This window comes from Microtus pennsylvanicus, chromosome 5 (genome assembly GCF_037038515.1).
Source record: "Microtus pennsylvanicus isolate mMicPen1 chromosome 5, mMicPen1.hap1, whole genome shotgun sequence".
Classification (NCBI taxonomy): domain Eukaryota; kingdom Metazoa; phylum Chordata; class Mammalia; order Rodentia; family Cricetidae; genus Microtus; species Microtus pennsylvanicus.
The window spans coordinates 50,808,861-50,823,500 of NC_134583.1; the positions used below are offsets into that span (position 1 = coordinate 50,808,861).

The 14,640-nt window shown below is 42.4% G+C and overlaps 1 protein-coding gene across 5 annotated transcripts in view; it reads left to right on the forward strand.

The window, feature by feature from the left end:
- Positions 1-14,256, forward strand: part of Znf143 (zinc finger protein 143) — a 40,206-nt gene extending 25,950 nt beyond the window's left edge. For 3 of the 5 annotated variants that reach the window (XM_075971863.1, XM_075971861.1, XM_075971862.1), the window contains exons 11-16: positions 907-1,086; positions 3,474-3,701; positions 6,307-6,455; positions 10,152-10,313; positions 12,115-12,261; positions 13,554-13,775. In XM_075971863.1, coding sequence (XP_075827978.1) covers positions 907-1,086; positions 3,474-3,701; positions 6,307-6,455; positions 10,152-10,313; positions 12,115-12,261; positions 13,554-13,637 — 950 coding nt within the window. In that variant the 3' untranslated portion in view covers positions 13,638-13,775. Of the gene's footprint in view, positions 1-906; positions 1,087-3,473; positions 3,702-6,306; positions 6,456-10,151; positions 10,314-12,114; positions 12,262-13,553 lie in introns of all 5 variants that reach the window. The other 2 variants (XM_075971864.1, XM_075971865.1) reach the window with 2 other exon arrangements.
- Positions 14,257-14,640: the final 384 nt, after the last annotated feature.

The window sequence follows — 14,640 nt, forward strand, 5'->3', positions numbered from 1 at the left end:
GAAAAACCAAAAAAGAAAAAACAATTCTCTCTAATAAATAAATAAACATACATATGTAGATATTTTTATGTGTTTTGTGGGAGGTACTAGATTAAAGAAATAGCAAATTATTTTCTTTTAATTGCTATTAAACAAATATGGGTGCATCCACTATGCTGTGTACGTGGAGGTTAGAAGACAGCCTACAGAAGTTGGCTCTCACTTTCTGCTCTGTAGTTCTCAGGGATAGAAGTCAAGCTGTTAGTAAAGCTGGTAGCACGTGTTTTAGCTACCACCTACCGAGCCATCTCACAACCCCAGAAATTATTTTTTTTTGTGGTATTATAGAATAAATAAGAAATAAGCATTAGGAAATCCTATAATTTGAACTTAATTCTTTTTTTAAATTAAGTTGTATTATACTATATATATACACTATATATATATACTATATATATATACTATATATATATGCACCATAGCACACGATGCGGGCTGAATTGTTTTTCAGGAATTGATTATTCTTCTATCCTTTAGGTTCCAGGGATGCCACTCAGGCAGTTTGTTTTGGCAACAAGCATTTATGCCCATGGAGACATCTTGCTGAATCTTAGTCCTTACTCTGTTTTTCTTTTAACCTTTCTCTGACATTTTGGTCTATGCTTTCCTCAGCTCAGTTTTCAGTTGATGGTTATAGCTTGGAAAGTCACAGTCACTGATGAGTGTTGCATGCCATTCAGTTTTCTTGTGTCAGCCCAAGTTTGGAGTGGAAGAAGCATACTCCAGAGACACAACAGAGCTTAGAAGGGAAATTCAGAGCAAGCAGACTGCGACAAGGCACTGGGCAGAACCACATGATGAGACATTTCCATTCTCTATGTATTTTATTTCCTGCATCGTTTAATTTATTTCCTTTTGTATCTTCAGGAGAAAGGCCCTTTAAGTGTCCTATTGAAGGCTGTGGTCGGTCCTTTACAACATCAAATATCAGAAAAGTGCACATCAGGACGCACACAGGAGAACGACCATACTATTGCACAGAACCAGGATGTGGGAGGGCATTTGCTAGCGCAACTAATTATAAAAACCATGTGAGGATACACACAGGTAATGATTGCTGATGTCTTGGCCCTGTCTTTCAAGGCTTCCAACTAGTCTCTTCCTCCCATGATGTGTGCGGTCGATCGATAAGCTAAAATTAACCAGACCAGCTCAATATAATAGATTTAGTTTTAATAAGCGGAAAAAAGGGAAACGCACACAACCAGGGATCCAGCGAACACCAGGAGCGCAGAGAACAAAGAGAGCTGGCAAGGGCACCTGGGTGTTTTTATCTTTTTTTCTTGGCCTCAGGGGGACACACCCTAAAGAAAATATGATTGGCTGAACTTCCCCATCACTCCCAGTTCAGGTAGTGAGAAGAGATTAGCAGCTTCAAAATTTCTTTATTGAGCCAACATAGGTGGTGGTACATGCCTTTTTTCCCAGTACTGGGAAGGCAGAGCCAGAGGCAGGCATGTAACTGTCTCAGTGCTTGAGTGCTTGCATGTGTAAGGGTCTGTTTTTGATCCAGGCACTACACAAAGGAAGAGGGCTGATCAGGTAAGTTGGTACAGCCAACAGTAGGAACTCAGAAGCTTGTGAAGGAGGAATGCTGCTGCACACCCGTAATCCCAGCACTTGACAGAGGGAGAGAGCAGGATCAGAAGTTCAGCGTCATCTTTGGCTATATAATGAGTGTGAGGCCAGCCTAAGCTACATGGACACTTAAAAACAAAGACACACACCCAACCCCCCCTGAAAAAAAGAAAAAGCTTCCAGTCCAGTCTGTTCCCTTTTTGACTGTTTGGTGCCACCTAGTGTTGGTATTCCTGCTTCAGCCTAGACAGCGGGACTGCTACGCCAAGTGGTGATTGGCAACCATTTCCTGTTAGGCGTCATCTGCCAGTGCTCTCAACCTCTGAGCCATCTCTCCAGTCTGTGAATATAATTTTTAAAAGCTTACAAAAATTGGCTGGAGAGATGGCTTAGTAGTTAAAAGCACTGCTGCTTTCCAGAACCTACATGAGAGCTTAAAACCATCTGTAATTCCACTTTTAGAGAAAATTATGCCCTCTTTGGTCGCCTTGGGCACTGCACACCATTGGTACATGGACGTGTGTGTGTGTATGAAAAACACAATAGATGAGCAAGAAAAATAAAAATACCCATACACATAAAATTAAATAAATAGCTGGGCTTGGTGGTACATGCCTTTAATACCAACACTCAGGAGGCAGAGGCAGGTGGATCTCTGAATTAGAGGCTAGTCTGGTGTACATACCAAGTTCTAGGACAGCCAGGGCTACATAGAAAAACCCTGTCTCTCACACACAAACAAAACCTTTGTTGCTTTTTTTTTATTTTAATTTATAAAGGGCTGAAGATATGGCTCAGCAGTTAAGAGCAAGTACTGCTCCTGCAGAGAATTTGAGTTTGGTTTCTAACACACATGGTGTCAGGTGGCTTACACCTGCCTGTAACTCTTCTGTTTTGGGTTGTGAGCCTAGCCTCTAAAGGCCGAGCCATCTCTCTAACCAGACAGCCTGACAACCTAGCACAAGGGGATCTGATGCCTCTCTTGACTGCTTTGAGTACCTGTGCGTGCACACACACACAGAGACACACATATACACTTATTTTCTTAATTTATAAGAAGAGTTAGCCGGGCGGTGGTGGCGCACGCCTTTAATCCCAGCACTCGGGAGGCAGAGGCAGGCGGATCTCTGTGAGTTCGAGACCAGCCTGGTCTACAGAGCTAGTTCCAGGACAGGCTCCAAAGCCACAGAGAAACCCTGTCTCGAAAAACCAAAAAAAGAAAAAAAAAGAAGAGTTAAGGACTAGTTTGTAATCCTTCCTGGCACCTAGCCCAAAACCGAAAGCAACAGTCAAATGCTACAGTACAGATTCTGTAATGGGGTGCAGAAACACCTCATTTGATATAAACACTTGCCATGCAAGCATGAGAATCTGAGTTCTGATCCCCTGCACCCGCAGAAAAGCTGAACATCACAATGTACCTGTATTTTATCTCTGGGAGACAAAGACAGAAGTTCAGCCAATCTGGTCAAATCATTGAGTTCCAGATTCAGTAAGAAATGGAGTCAGGCCTGGTGGTACATATATCACACTGACTTGGAATTTGCTATATAGACCTGGCTGGCCTAGAACTCAGAGAGATCCACCTGCCTCTGCCTCCTACGTGCTGGGACTATGGCTGTTTTTGAGCTGAGTCAAACCATAGGGAATTTTTTTCTAGTGTGCTATTTCATTTCAAGATGAAGAGGGACACCCCTCACAAATACCTCCCTGGTGCTGGAAATTGAACTCAAGCGCTCTAACAATGAGTTATATAGTGACAGATAACTTGGCTGTTTATTTTAGAAGTCCCACTTTGCAGTTGTGGAGTAAGTATCTCTGTAAAAATGACCTTTTTGTGTATCTTCTTCTTTTAGGAGAAAAGCCATATGTCTGTACAGTTCCTGGTTGTGACAAAAGGTTTACAGAATATTCCAGTTTGTATAAACACCATGTCGTTCATACTCACTCGAAACCATACAACTGTAACCACTGTGGGAAGACATACAAACAGATCTCCACGCTGGCTATGCACAAACGGACAGCTCACAATGACACAGAGCCCATTGAGGAGGAGCAGGAAGCCTTCTTCGAGCCTCCCCCAGGTGAGAACTTTGACAGTTGTATGTTTTGAGTTTGAGAATCAGTTATGAGCATGAGCCATGCTTCTGTTTCGTTTCTGTGATCACTCACACACCGGATTTCCAGCTGTGGCTAGTGCTGCGGAAGGACATGGGGGCTCCAGGTTGTGGAAGGGGGACTTGGTATCTCCCAAGAGGAGAGAAGCTTCCTGAAGAAGTGTTCTTGGAAAGATTCTGAGGGTGCAGGGGGTTAAAGGAGCAAAGAAGCAAGGCCTGGGGAAAGGGAAGGGAACAGACGTAAGGCAAGGGGACTTGCAGACAGATGGCAAAGGAAAAGGCTGAGTACTGGTGAGAGGAAAGCAACTTGGAGACTTTGGAAGAAGCCTGACCAGTATGGCAGTTCTGCCTGGGAAGAGCGGAGACTTCTTCTCTCATTCTCAACACTGGAGTGAAATGTACAGAAACATTTAAGTTTAAAAAGTTAGATAGGACTGGGCAGTGGTGACGCACACCTTTAATCCCAGCATTCGGGAGACAGAGGCAGGCAGATTGCTTGAGTTCAAGGCCAGCCTGGTCTATAGCGTGAGTTCCAGTACAGCCAGAGATACACAGAGAAACCTTGTCTCAAAAAATAAAAACAAAAGTTGATAGAAAAACTTCATCACTTAAATGTTTCCATATTGCTTTCTAGCCAAAATCCCATGTGTATAGTTGAATATTTTGACACCCAGGAGTATGTACAATTTATTCCTCTCATTCCCTTCTTACACACACACAAACACACGTCTAGCAGAGTTTTACTGTTACTAGGCTAGCCTGCTACAGCTTCCCACATGCTGGGTTTATATGCATGAGCCACCACTCCTAGCTAATGGGAGGATCAATGGAAGTTGTAAGTCTTGGAAACATTGTACAGCGTGCTGACTAATGTTAATAATAACATACTTTATACTTGAAAGAAGCGAGAAAGATGTAACTGCTAATTCCTCTTAATTAAAAAAAAAAAGGCTTTGTGGGATGGGGAGATGACTCAGCTGTTAAAAGTGCTGTGCTGGTGTGAGGACCAGAGTTAGGGCCCAGAACCCACACACGTGCTGTGGAGTCCTGCCTGTGATTCCAGTGCCTAGAAGTTAGGACAGGCTCCCTGAGCTGCTGAGATGTATATACTATAGGTAGGTAGGTAGCTATGTCAGTGAACTCTGGCTTCGATTGAGAGATTCTACCTTGATAAATAAAGTGGAGTTCATGTCAGCCTCCAGCCTCCATGCATGCACACCACCCACATACACCTGGGAAGAAAGCAAGCTTTAGTAATGTTAAATGTAGGACAAGTGGTGGTGGTGCACGCCTTTAATCCCAGCACTTGGGAAGCAGAGGCAGGTGAATCTCTGAGTTTGAGGCCTGCCTGATCTCCAGAGTGAGTTCCAGTACAACCAGGGCTATACAGAGAAACCCTGTCTCAAAACAAACAAACAAAAACAACTATGATTGCTTTTCAAAAAATACAGATTTGTGCTCCTTTCCCTGGGTAACACTTGGAATAAAATAATAAACAACTGAAAAGAAAAGGCGCAAAGTAATGTATGTGAGAACATTACACCTCATTGTCGCCATCTGAACACACACTAGATAGATTTGCATACTAAAATCCTTGATATACTAGTATTCTTAGGTTAGTACTGCAGAGTATGAAGTTTCTCTTTGAAGAGGGACTTTCTTTTTGCTCCATGAGAGCTGGCCCATACTGAGAGAAGGGAAGGTCAGTCATCCTGATTGCCCAGTCTAGCAGTTCTGGATGTTAAATCATCCTTCGCTTTCTGATTCTTTTTGGGGAGTGGGGGGAGGGTGGTTGTTGAGACAGGATTTCTGCATGGTTCTTTTGCTGATTCTTTGTGAAAAAAGAACTGGACTGGAGTTCCTGTTCTGTTACTTATTAAATGATTAACCTCAGCCGAGATAACATGCCATTGCATAGTCTTTACACAGTGATGTCATTGTGTACCAATAGCTTGCTGTCAATCACGTGTGTAAAAGACTAAGATAGTAGATTGTGTGTACAAGCCGTTCTGGTTTTGTGGTTAATGTTTATAGAGACCTTTTATTACCTTCATGAATCTTAAGTGACTTCAGGAACTTGGTATAGACTTGCCCTTCTGGGAGCGGCAAGTCTATCTTTGTGTATAATTCCTCCCTTTGTGTCCCCAGTATGCTGTGCACAGTGGCACATAATCATTCCATCTAAGTGTAAAGGAGAGGTCTCCTCAAATCAGAACACTTAAAGTTCATGGATAGGGTTCACTTTGACTTGGCCTCTCAGAAGTGAAGACAGAAGAATTAAGAAGAGGTCTTGAAAACTATTTTCATGGTTTAAAATATAAAAGTAAGCTTTAGTTTTTTGGGCTTTTTGTTTTGTTTCGTTTTTAGACAAGGTTTTATATGACCCGGATTGGCCTTGAATGAACTATCTTGAACGGCCTCCACTTCCTAAGTGCTAGAATGACAGTCAGGCACTACCATGCCTGGCTCTCTATTCGGTTTTTTTGTTTCATAGTTACATAGTTAGAATCTCTAATGTTGTCTAAATAAATTGGTTTGTTGGTCAAATAAATTATTCATTTATTTTCAACAGGTCAAGGTGATGATGTTCTTAAAGGGTCCCAGATCACATATGTTACAGGTGTAGAAGGAGAGGACATTGTATCTACACAGGTAGCCACAGTAACCCAGTCTGGGTTGAGTCAGCAAGTTACACTTATATCCCAGGATGGGACTCAACATGTAAGTATCTACTAAAAGCCAAGAAAGTTAAGTATTTCTCTGCACCTGGGATTGAAAGGCAGGCTGAGTCCCAGTGGAGGAAATCCCTGAGTAGCAAAGCATGAAGTTTGGATTCCTGCCTGTAGGCCAGTGGTTCTCAACCTTTTTAATGCTACGACCCGTTAATGCAACTCCTCATGTTGTAGTGACCCTCAACTACACTTGTTTTTATTGCTACTTCATAACTGTAATTTTGTTGTTGTTTTGAATCATAATATAAGTATCTATGTTTTCTGGTGGTGTTAAGGAGATCTCTGTAAGACAGTTATTTGATTGCCCAAGGAGTCAAGAACCACGACTCTAGGCATTGTAGATCTCCATAGTCTGCTGGAAAAGGTGGTATGAGGGGCTGGAGAGATGGCTCAGTGGTTGAGATCATTGCCTGCTCTTCCAAAGGTCCTGAGTTCAATTCCCAGCAACCACATGGTGGCTCATAACCATCTGTAATGAGATCTGGTGCCCTCTTCTGGCCTTCAGGCATACACAGAGACAGAACATTGTATACATAATAAATAAATATTTTTTTTAAAAAGATAGTACTAAGTAATAATAGTATATGTAGAATCCAAATAGTGTTGGCTGGTGTGGCTCAAAGTGAAATGGCAAAGATCAGAATCACAAGGAGACTGTGAGCTTCAAAACTAGTGGGTCTGAGCTGAAGAGATGGCTCAGAGCACTGGCTTCTCTTCCAGGGGTTCTAAATTCAGTTCTCAGAACATACATGCAGCTCACAACTGCCTATAATGGAATCTGATGCTGTCTTCTGATGTGCAGACATATATATAGACAAAGTACTCAAATATGCAAAATGCATAAGTAAATAAATCCTTTTCTTTAAAAAAAAAGAAAAATAAAAAAGTTCTGGGTGGATACAGTGCATGCCTTTAATCCCAACACCTAGGAACCCAGTGCTAGTTCCAAGACAGCCAGGGGGAAATATGAGTAATGAGATGGGTGTGCTCTGAGAGCCAAACCTGCCATGGTTTTGGGGGCAGGGGGTGTCGAGGCAGGGTTTCTCTGTAGCTTTGGAGCCTGGCTATCCTGGAACTCCACCACAGCCTGCCTGTCTTGATGTGATTTTTTTTTTTAACCAAACAAGTCTTTTTTTAAAAAATATTTATTTATTTATTATGTATACAATATTTTGTCTACATGTATTCCTGCAGGCCAGAAGAGGGCACCAGACCTTATTAAAGATGGTTGTGAGCCACCATGTGGTTGCTGGGAATTGAACTCAGGACCTTTGGAATAGCAGGCAATGCTCTTAACCACTGAGCCTGCTAGAGTTGTCTTAGTTTGGTGAAACAAAACACAAGCAGATGGACTATAGGGGTTCTTTATTCTCCTGTGTTCTGTCTTCCATGGAGAGCTCTCTTCCTGCCCTTCTGTATTAGAATCTGCCTCCTGCAGTCTGTATACCCTTTGCTTTTTGTTTTGTTTTGCTTGTTTGTTTTGGGGAATGGTTTGGTTTGGTGGCTTGACACAGGGTTTTACTATGCAGCCCTCGCTGGCTTAGAACTCTATGTAGATCAGGACTTGAATTTACAGAAATCCCTGTCTTACCCCCCGACCCAAGGTCTGAGGTTATAGTTGTGTGCCACCATACCCCACCTTTCTTTGTTTTTGATAGCTTTTGTTTTTTATTTATTTATTTTTATAACTTTTGTTTTTAAAACAGGGTTTCATGTAACTCAGGTTGGCCTGGAATTCTCTATGTGGCTGACCTGGATCTCCCAGTCTTCTGCTTTTCATCTTCCAAGTGTTGAGATGACAATTGTGCACACCACTCCTGTCCTGGTTTTTAACTGTTAACTTGTTGATACTAGCTAGGAGGCAGAACATTCAGGACTGAGAAATGCCAAAGCATTCATACCGTCCCATGCTCCCACGTCTCCTACCTTTGTCGTGTGGTTCCACAGAGGACTCTGTCCACTGACTAACAGGCAAGATTGACCACATTTGCTTAACCCAGTGTTTGTTCATTTTCTGTCCTGACACTTTGTAAAACAGGTAGTTTATCACAGGTAGTTGTCTGACCTAGCTTTGCTCCTCTCAGGAGCGGTTTCTTCTGAAGCAACTTCAAAACAGCCTCTAGTGAGGTGTGATGATGTAAGTTTCTCTTTCGGACAGCCAGTAACAGTGTTGAGTAGCTCTAGGGTTTATAGGGCACCCACCTCTGTACTGTTCATTCATGGCTCTCTCAGACCCTTCAGAGTACGGCTATCTATCCCAAAACTGTCATCCTCATCCCAACGTTTTTCTCTCTAAACTTAGTCTCTCCATTTCTTTTTTTATTTTATTTTTATTTAGGAATTTTATTTCATTCTCTGAGTCACTCAGATATTTTTGGGTTTCTATTCCATGATGACTTTTTTAGTTTTTCAAGACAGGTTTTCGTGTGGGTCCTGGCTATCCTAAAACTTGGTTTGTAGAACAGGCTGGCCTTGACTCACTGAGACTGGCCTGCCTCTGCCTCCTGAGTGCTGGGATTAAAGGTGTGCACCACTACTGCCTGGCCCATGAAGACTTTTTTTTTAAGGTAGTTTGGCTAGCGCAAAAAGGTGGTGGGTGTCACAATCTAGAAAGAGAGGCCTTTCTAACGTAGTCAGTTGGTAATTTCTCATGATCGGGGTATATATGTGAAGGATATATGAACTACTTTGACAGACTAGGAGAGAATAAATGATTGACCTTCAAGAAATCTTAGAATGATCTTCTCATAGAACATCCTTCAGTGGGGATTGAAGGATTTTCATGAGTTTGCCAGGCAAAGCCATGAAAATGTGACAAGGTGTGCCCCTTTCTGGGGCTACAGATGGTTAGTAGTGGCTGGGGTGTCAGATGCAGATTTGAGGTGATAGAAATTGGGGATAAGAACATTTGTAAAGAAGTTGAAAAGTGGGGCTGGAGAGATGACTCAGTGGTTGAGAGCACTGACTGCTCTTCCCAAAGATCCAGGTTCAATTCCTAGTACCCACATGGCAGCTCACAACTGTCTATAACTCCAGTTCCAGGGGTTCTGACACCCGCAAACATGCAGACAAAACACCAATGCAAATGAAATTTTAAAAAAAAAAGAAAGAAAAAGTCAACAGGTAAAAGTGCATGCAGGAATTCTAGACCCTAGGAAATAGAGGTTTGAGCAGGATGAAGGTGTCAAGGTAGAGATGGCCAGAGCAGGAAGAGTTGGGCCCAATACCTGTAAGAATATTAGATTATGGCAGAAGTAAGGGTCTAAACTGGGCATGGTAGCTCATAAACATAATCCCAGTAAGCAGAAAGCTGAGGCAGGAAGATAACTGCAGTATTCCAGGCAGTGGAACAAAACCCTGTCTAAAAAAACTAATGGTGGCGCACACCTTTGATCCCAGCACTCGGGAGGCAGAGACAGGCGGATCTCTGTGAGTTCGAGACCAGCCTGGTCTACAGAGCTAGTTCCAGGACAGGCTCCAAAACCACAGAGAAACCCTGTCTCGAAACCCCCCCCCCAAAAAAACAAACAAAAAACAAAACGTTGACTTGTCTGATGAGTTAGAGTTTATATCATTGTAAAAAGTTTATTTGCTCCCACAGAGTAAGGATTAGGCTCTTTCCTTAGTTAAGATTGCCAGATGTAACAAGAGATATTGACTGACTCGTAAAATACACTGTTTGCAGGTCAACATATCTCAAGCTGACATGCAGGCCATTGGCAACACCATCACCATGGTAACACAGGATGGCACACCCATCACGGTCCCTACTCATGATGCAGTCATCTCCTCAGCAGGAACACACTCTGTTGCTATGGTCACCGCCGAGGGCACAGAAGGGCAGCAGGTAACTACTTTTGTTCACTGTTAGTCAACACATACATCACTGTCAAAACCTGCACAGAAGCTGTGCTGTATGCTCCTATTTAGGCATATGAACTTCAAGCTATTTCCCAGTTTTATAACATCTTTTAGTCAATTAGTCTTTGAAGCTGATTTTTTTTCTCTATCTGTAAAATAGGAGTGATATTTACATCAGCCTCATAAAGTTCACGGTAGGCTGAAAGAAATGAGGGAACTGGAGAGACAGTTCAGTGGTTAAAAGAGAGCGCCTACTACTCTTCCAGAGGACCCAAATTCAGTTCCCAGTTTCCATATTAGGCTTTTTTTTTTTTTTCAAGACAGGGTTTCTCTGTGTAACCCTGGCTGTCTTGGAACTAGCTGTGTAAACCAGGTTGGCTTTGAACTCACAGAGATCTGCCTGCCTCCTCTTCCCAAATGCTGGTATTAAAGGCGTTGTGCCACCATCCCCAGCCACATTAAGGGTCTTACTACTGCCTGTAACTTCAGCCGGCCTCCAAATATGTAGTACACACACATAGCATATATACTTCCATAGACATAAACACATTAAAATTAAAATTTAAAAACACCCATGTTTTCACAGTGCCAAGCAGTGATGGCACACACCTTTAATCCCAGCACTTGGGAGGCAGAGGCAGGTAGATCTCTGTGAGTTCAAGGTCAGCCTGGTCTACAGAGCAAGTTCTAGGACAGACTCTAAAGGTATTCAGAGAAACCCTATCTCAAAAAACAACAAGAGGACAAAACAATAAAAAAAAAAACACATACAGCTAGGCATACAAGTACATGCCTTTAGTCCTAGCACTTGGGAGATCTTTGAATTTGAGTCTTACCTGGTGTTCAGAGCAGTTTCTAGGCCAGCCAAGGCTACATAGTGAGACTCTGTCTCAAAAATAAGTAGCCGGGTGGTGGTGGCACCACCTTTAATCCCTTCACTTGTGAGGCAGAGGCATGCGGATCTCTGTGAGTTTGATGCCAGCCTGGTCTATAAGAGCTAGTTCCAGGACAGCTAGGGCTATTGTTATACAGAGATACCCTGTCTCAAAAAACCAAAAGGAAAAAATAAACAAACAAACAAAAACATCACCAGAACAAAGCTAGAGAAGTGACTCAGTAGTAAAGAACACAGGCTGTTCTTCAAGAGAACCTGGTTCAAGTCCAAACACCCACATGGCAGCTCATAAACATCTGTAACTCCAGTCCCAAGGGATCTGATGCCCTCTTCTGGCCTCTTCCAGCACCTGGCACACAAGTGGTACACAGATGTACACATACAGGCAAAACACCCATACAAATAAATAAATAAACAAACAAGAGGCTTCAGGAGATACTGCAAGGATCATGAGTCTCAGGTATCTAAGGAGATGTTGCTGTTGATCAGTCATGTCACCAGTCCTTCCAGGTCCTCAGTTAAGTGGAAGTCTAATTATAAATACAAAAGGAGAAAATAATCCAGTCCACACACTGGAGTAAATAGACATCAGCATCCTTAGGACAGCAGAACCTAGGGACAGCCTCATCCCCCTAGCCAGTGAAGTTAGACATGGCACATCCATTTCTCCAGTACTCTCTACCCGTTTGGCCATCGACTTACTTCACGGTCATAGGTGAATCCCTTCTGAGGGAGACTTAATTTCCTCAAATGAAAGAGTCCATCCTAGGCAGTGCATAAAGTCTCTGTCCAGCTTACACATCTTTGGTCCTTCCCACAGAGTAGACTTTAACCTAATGACTCATAGATAAATTTTTTTCATGTGTGTTTTATTCATTTTGTTTCACTTAAGGTTGCAATTGTGGCTCAAGATCTGGCAGCATTCCATACAGCCTCTTCAGAAATGGGACACCAGCAACATAGCCATCATTTAGTAACCACGGAAACCAGACCTCTGACCTTAGTGGCAACATCCAATGGCACCCAGATTGCAGTTCAGGTGAGTGCAGGTATAGGTGGAGAGTGCTCATTCATTTCCCAGCCGCCCAGACCCGAGTAATCACACAGATTACTATATTAACTATATTACTATATTACTATATTAACTATAACACTGCTTAGCCAGTGGGGTAGATGTATTTCTTATATCTTAAATTAACCCATTTCTGTTAATCTGTATATTGCCATTAGATTGTGGCTTACCAGTAAAGTTCTATCTTCTTTCTCCTTCAGCAGCTATATGGCGTCTCCCTGACTCTGCCTGTTCTCTCCATATCTCTTTTTGGATTTCCTGCCTGGCTATATTCTGCCCTAAACTTATTTATTAACCAATGGTAATAAAACATATTCACAGCGTACAGAAGGAAATCCCACATCATCTAGGTTAGGTGAACAGCAGCAGTACATAGTTCTCAGCCTGGGACTCTGGGTCTATGTGTGACTTTCCTGTGTCTATGCTGTGCACAAAATCATCTGGGTGCCCAACTTGCTTTAAGACAACTAATATAATGCGGTGATCTGAAAATGACCAGAAACCACACAATGGAGGCATGCACCTTTAGTCCCAGCACCCAGGAGGCATAGGCAAGCTGATGTCTGTGAGTTCAAGGCCAGCTTGGTTTACATAGCTCCAGAACAGCCAGGGCTATATAGAGAGACCCTTTCTCAGACACCTTTACCCCCATCCCTGTGTGGCTTAATTGGTGGAGTGCTTGTTTAAAATTCATAAAACCTTGGGGTCTATCCCCAGGACCACATAAACTAGGCATGGTAGCCCAGACCTGATCTGAGCACTCAAGAAGTGGAGACAGGAAGATCAGAAGTTGAATGAAGGCCAATGGCCTAAGCTATATGAGGCCTTAATCAAAACATAAACTAAGAGTGTTCTTTACTACCTTTGCTTTGCATGTTCTTGGGGAATTCATAGCAAGAGAAAAATTGTCAGGCGTGTGTCCTTGTGTGTACCCAGACAGCCGTGTTCATTGTTAAGATGGAATCTAGCAAGGTGGGGTTTTAATAAAACACGTTGGAGCTACTCCTTGGAGGTGAACTTGCTGTGAACAGACCCTCAGTGATTTCTCTAACAGTCTCCATACAGCCCCAAAGTGAGCATGTCACTAGATGTGTAGAAGTTTTGATTTTATGCTTTAGTGATCAAGCTAACTAATGTTTTAGCAACCCTAACCATCAGAATTACTGAGAGAAATTACATCTCTACCATTTACCAATTCTCTGGCGTTACCTAAATCAGGGCTTTGGATTATTGATGTCTGATGTGTGTTCTGGTTTCAGCTTGGAGAACAGCCATCTCTGGAAGAAGCCATCAGGATAGCATCTAGGATCCAACAAGGAGAAACACCAGGGTTGGATGATTAATACCAGAACCACGGAGCAATAAAGCAGGAGGAAGGAAAGGAGCCTTTCATCTTCTGGCTACAGAACTCCCTGAGGCCCGGCCCAGCAGAGCAGAGGTTCCAATCCTGAAGCACTGTACACGTTTTTATGCAAGAGTGGAGAACATTTTCTTCTTGACACTTTTGTGTACATAGCCCCTGGAATAAATTCCCAAAGTGATTCATTGTGTACAAGGAAGTATGAAATGAGAGCGCCGCAGCAATTCTTCCGTCACTCTTACCACACAGCAGACGTCTGGACCCGCCCACAAGACCATCCAGGTCTATACAGAGTCAAGATGAGATTTTAACTTACTGTGAAAAAAAAAAATAAAGGCTGTATCTAATGTGCCGAAGGTTCTACATGTCAAACAATCATAACTTCAAAGCCATCACAGAAAATAAAGGATGCAAGCCTTCAGATGTTCCTCCAGTAGTGTCTGGATTTTTTGTCCACTCCACACCCATTTTCATTTCAAGAATCGAAGACCTCATTTATAGTGTCCCACCCTGTTAAATAACACTTTTTCAAACTAAAATACTAATTATTTTGGCATTACATTGGATTGTGTATAAAATTAAAAAGTTTGGTTGTTTTAAAGTAAAACATTAAGTCCAGTGTTTGAAGCTAGGCATGGTAGCCTGTGCCTGAAATCCCAGTGTTGAGGAAGTTGAGTCAGGATTACCGTAAACTTGAGAGTGACCTGGGCTATGTGGTGAATTCCAGGCCGTTCTGGACTACAGAGTAAATACTTCCTCAAAAACAAAGAAAACAGTGCTGGGCTTGTTAAGGTTCTACTCAGGCTTCTCAGTTTTTCTACTGTTTTTTTTTATGATAATCAACACGAGAATTTCCCACAGGTCTGTCGTAGGCTTAGAGTCCTACAGCTGGGGATAGATTTACCAAAAGAAACTGGGTTAGTGAGTTGTGTAAAATTATTTATTTTTGCTCTCAAGCTTTTGTTTCAAAGCTTATTTAACCTAAA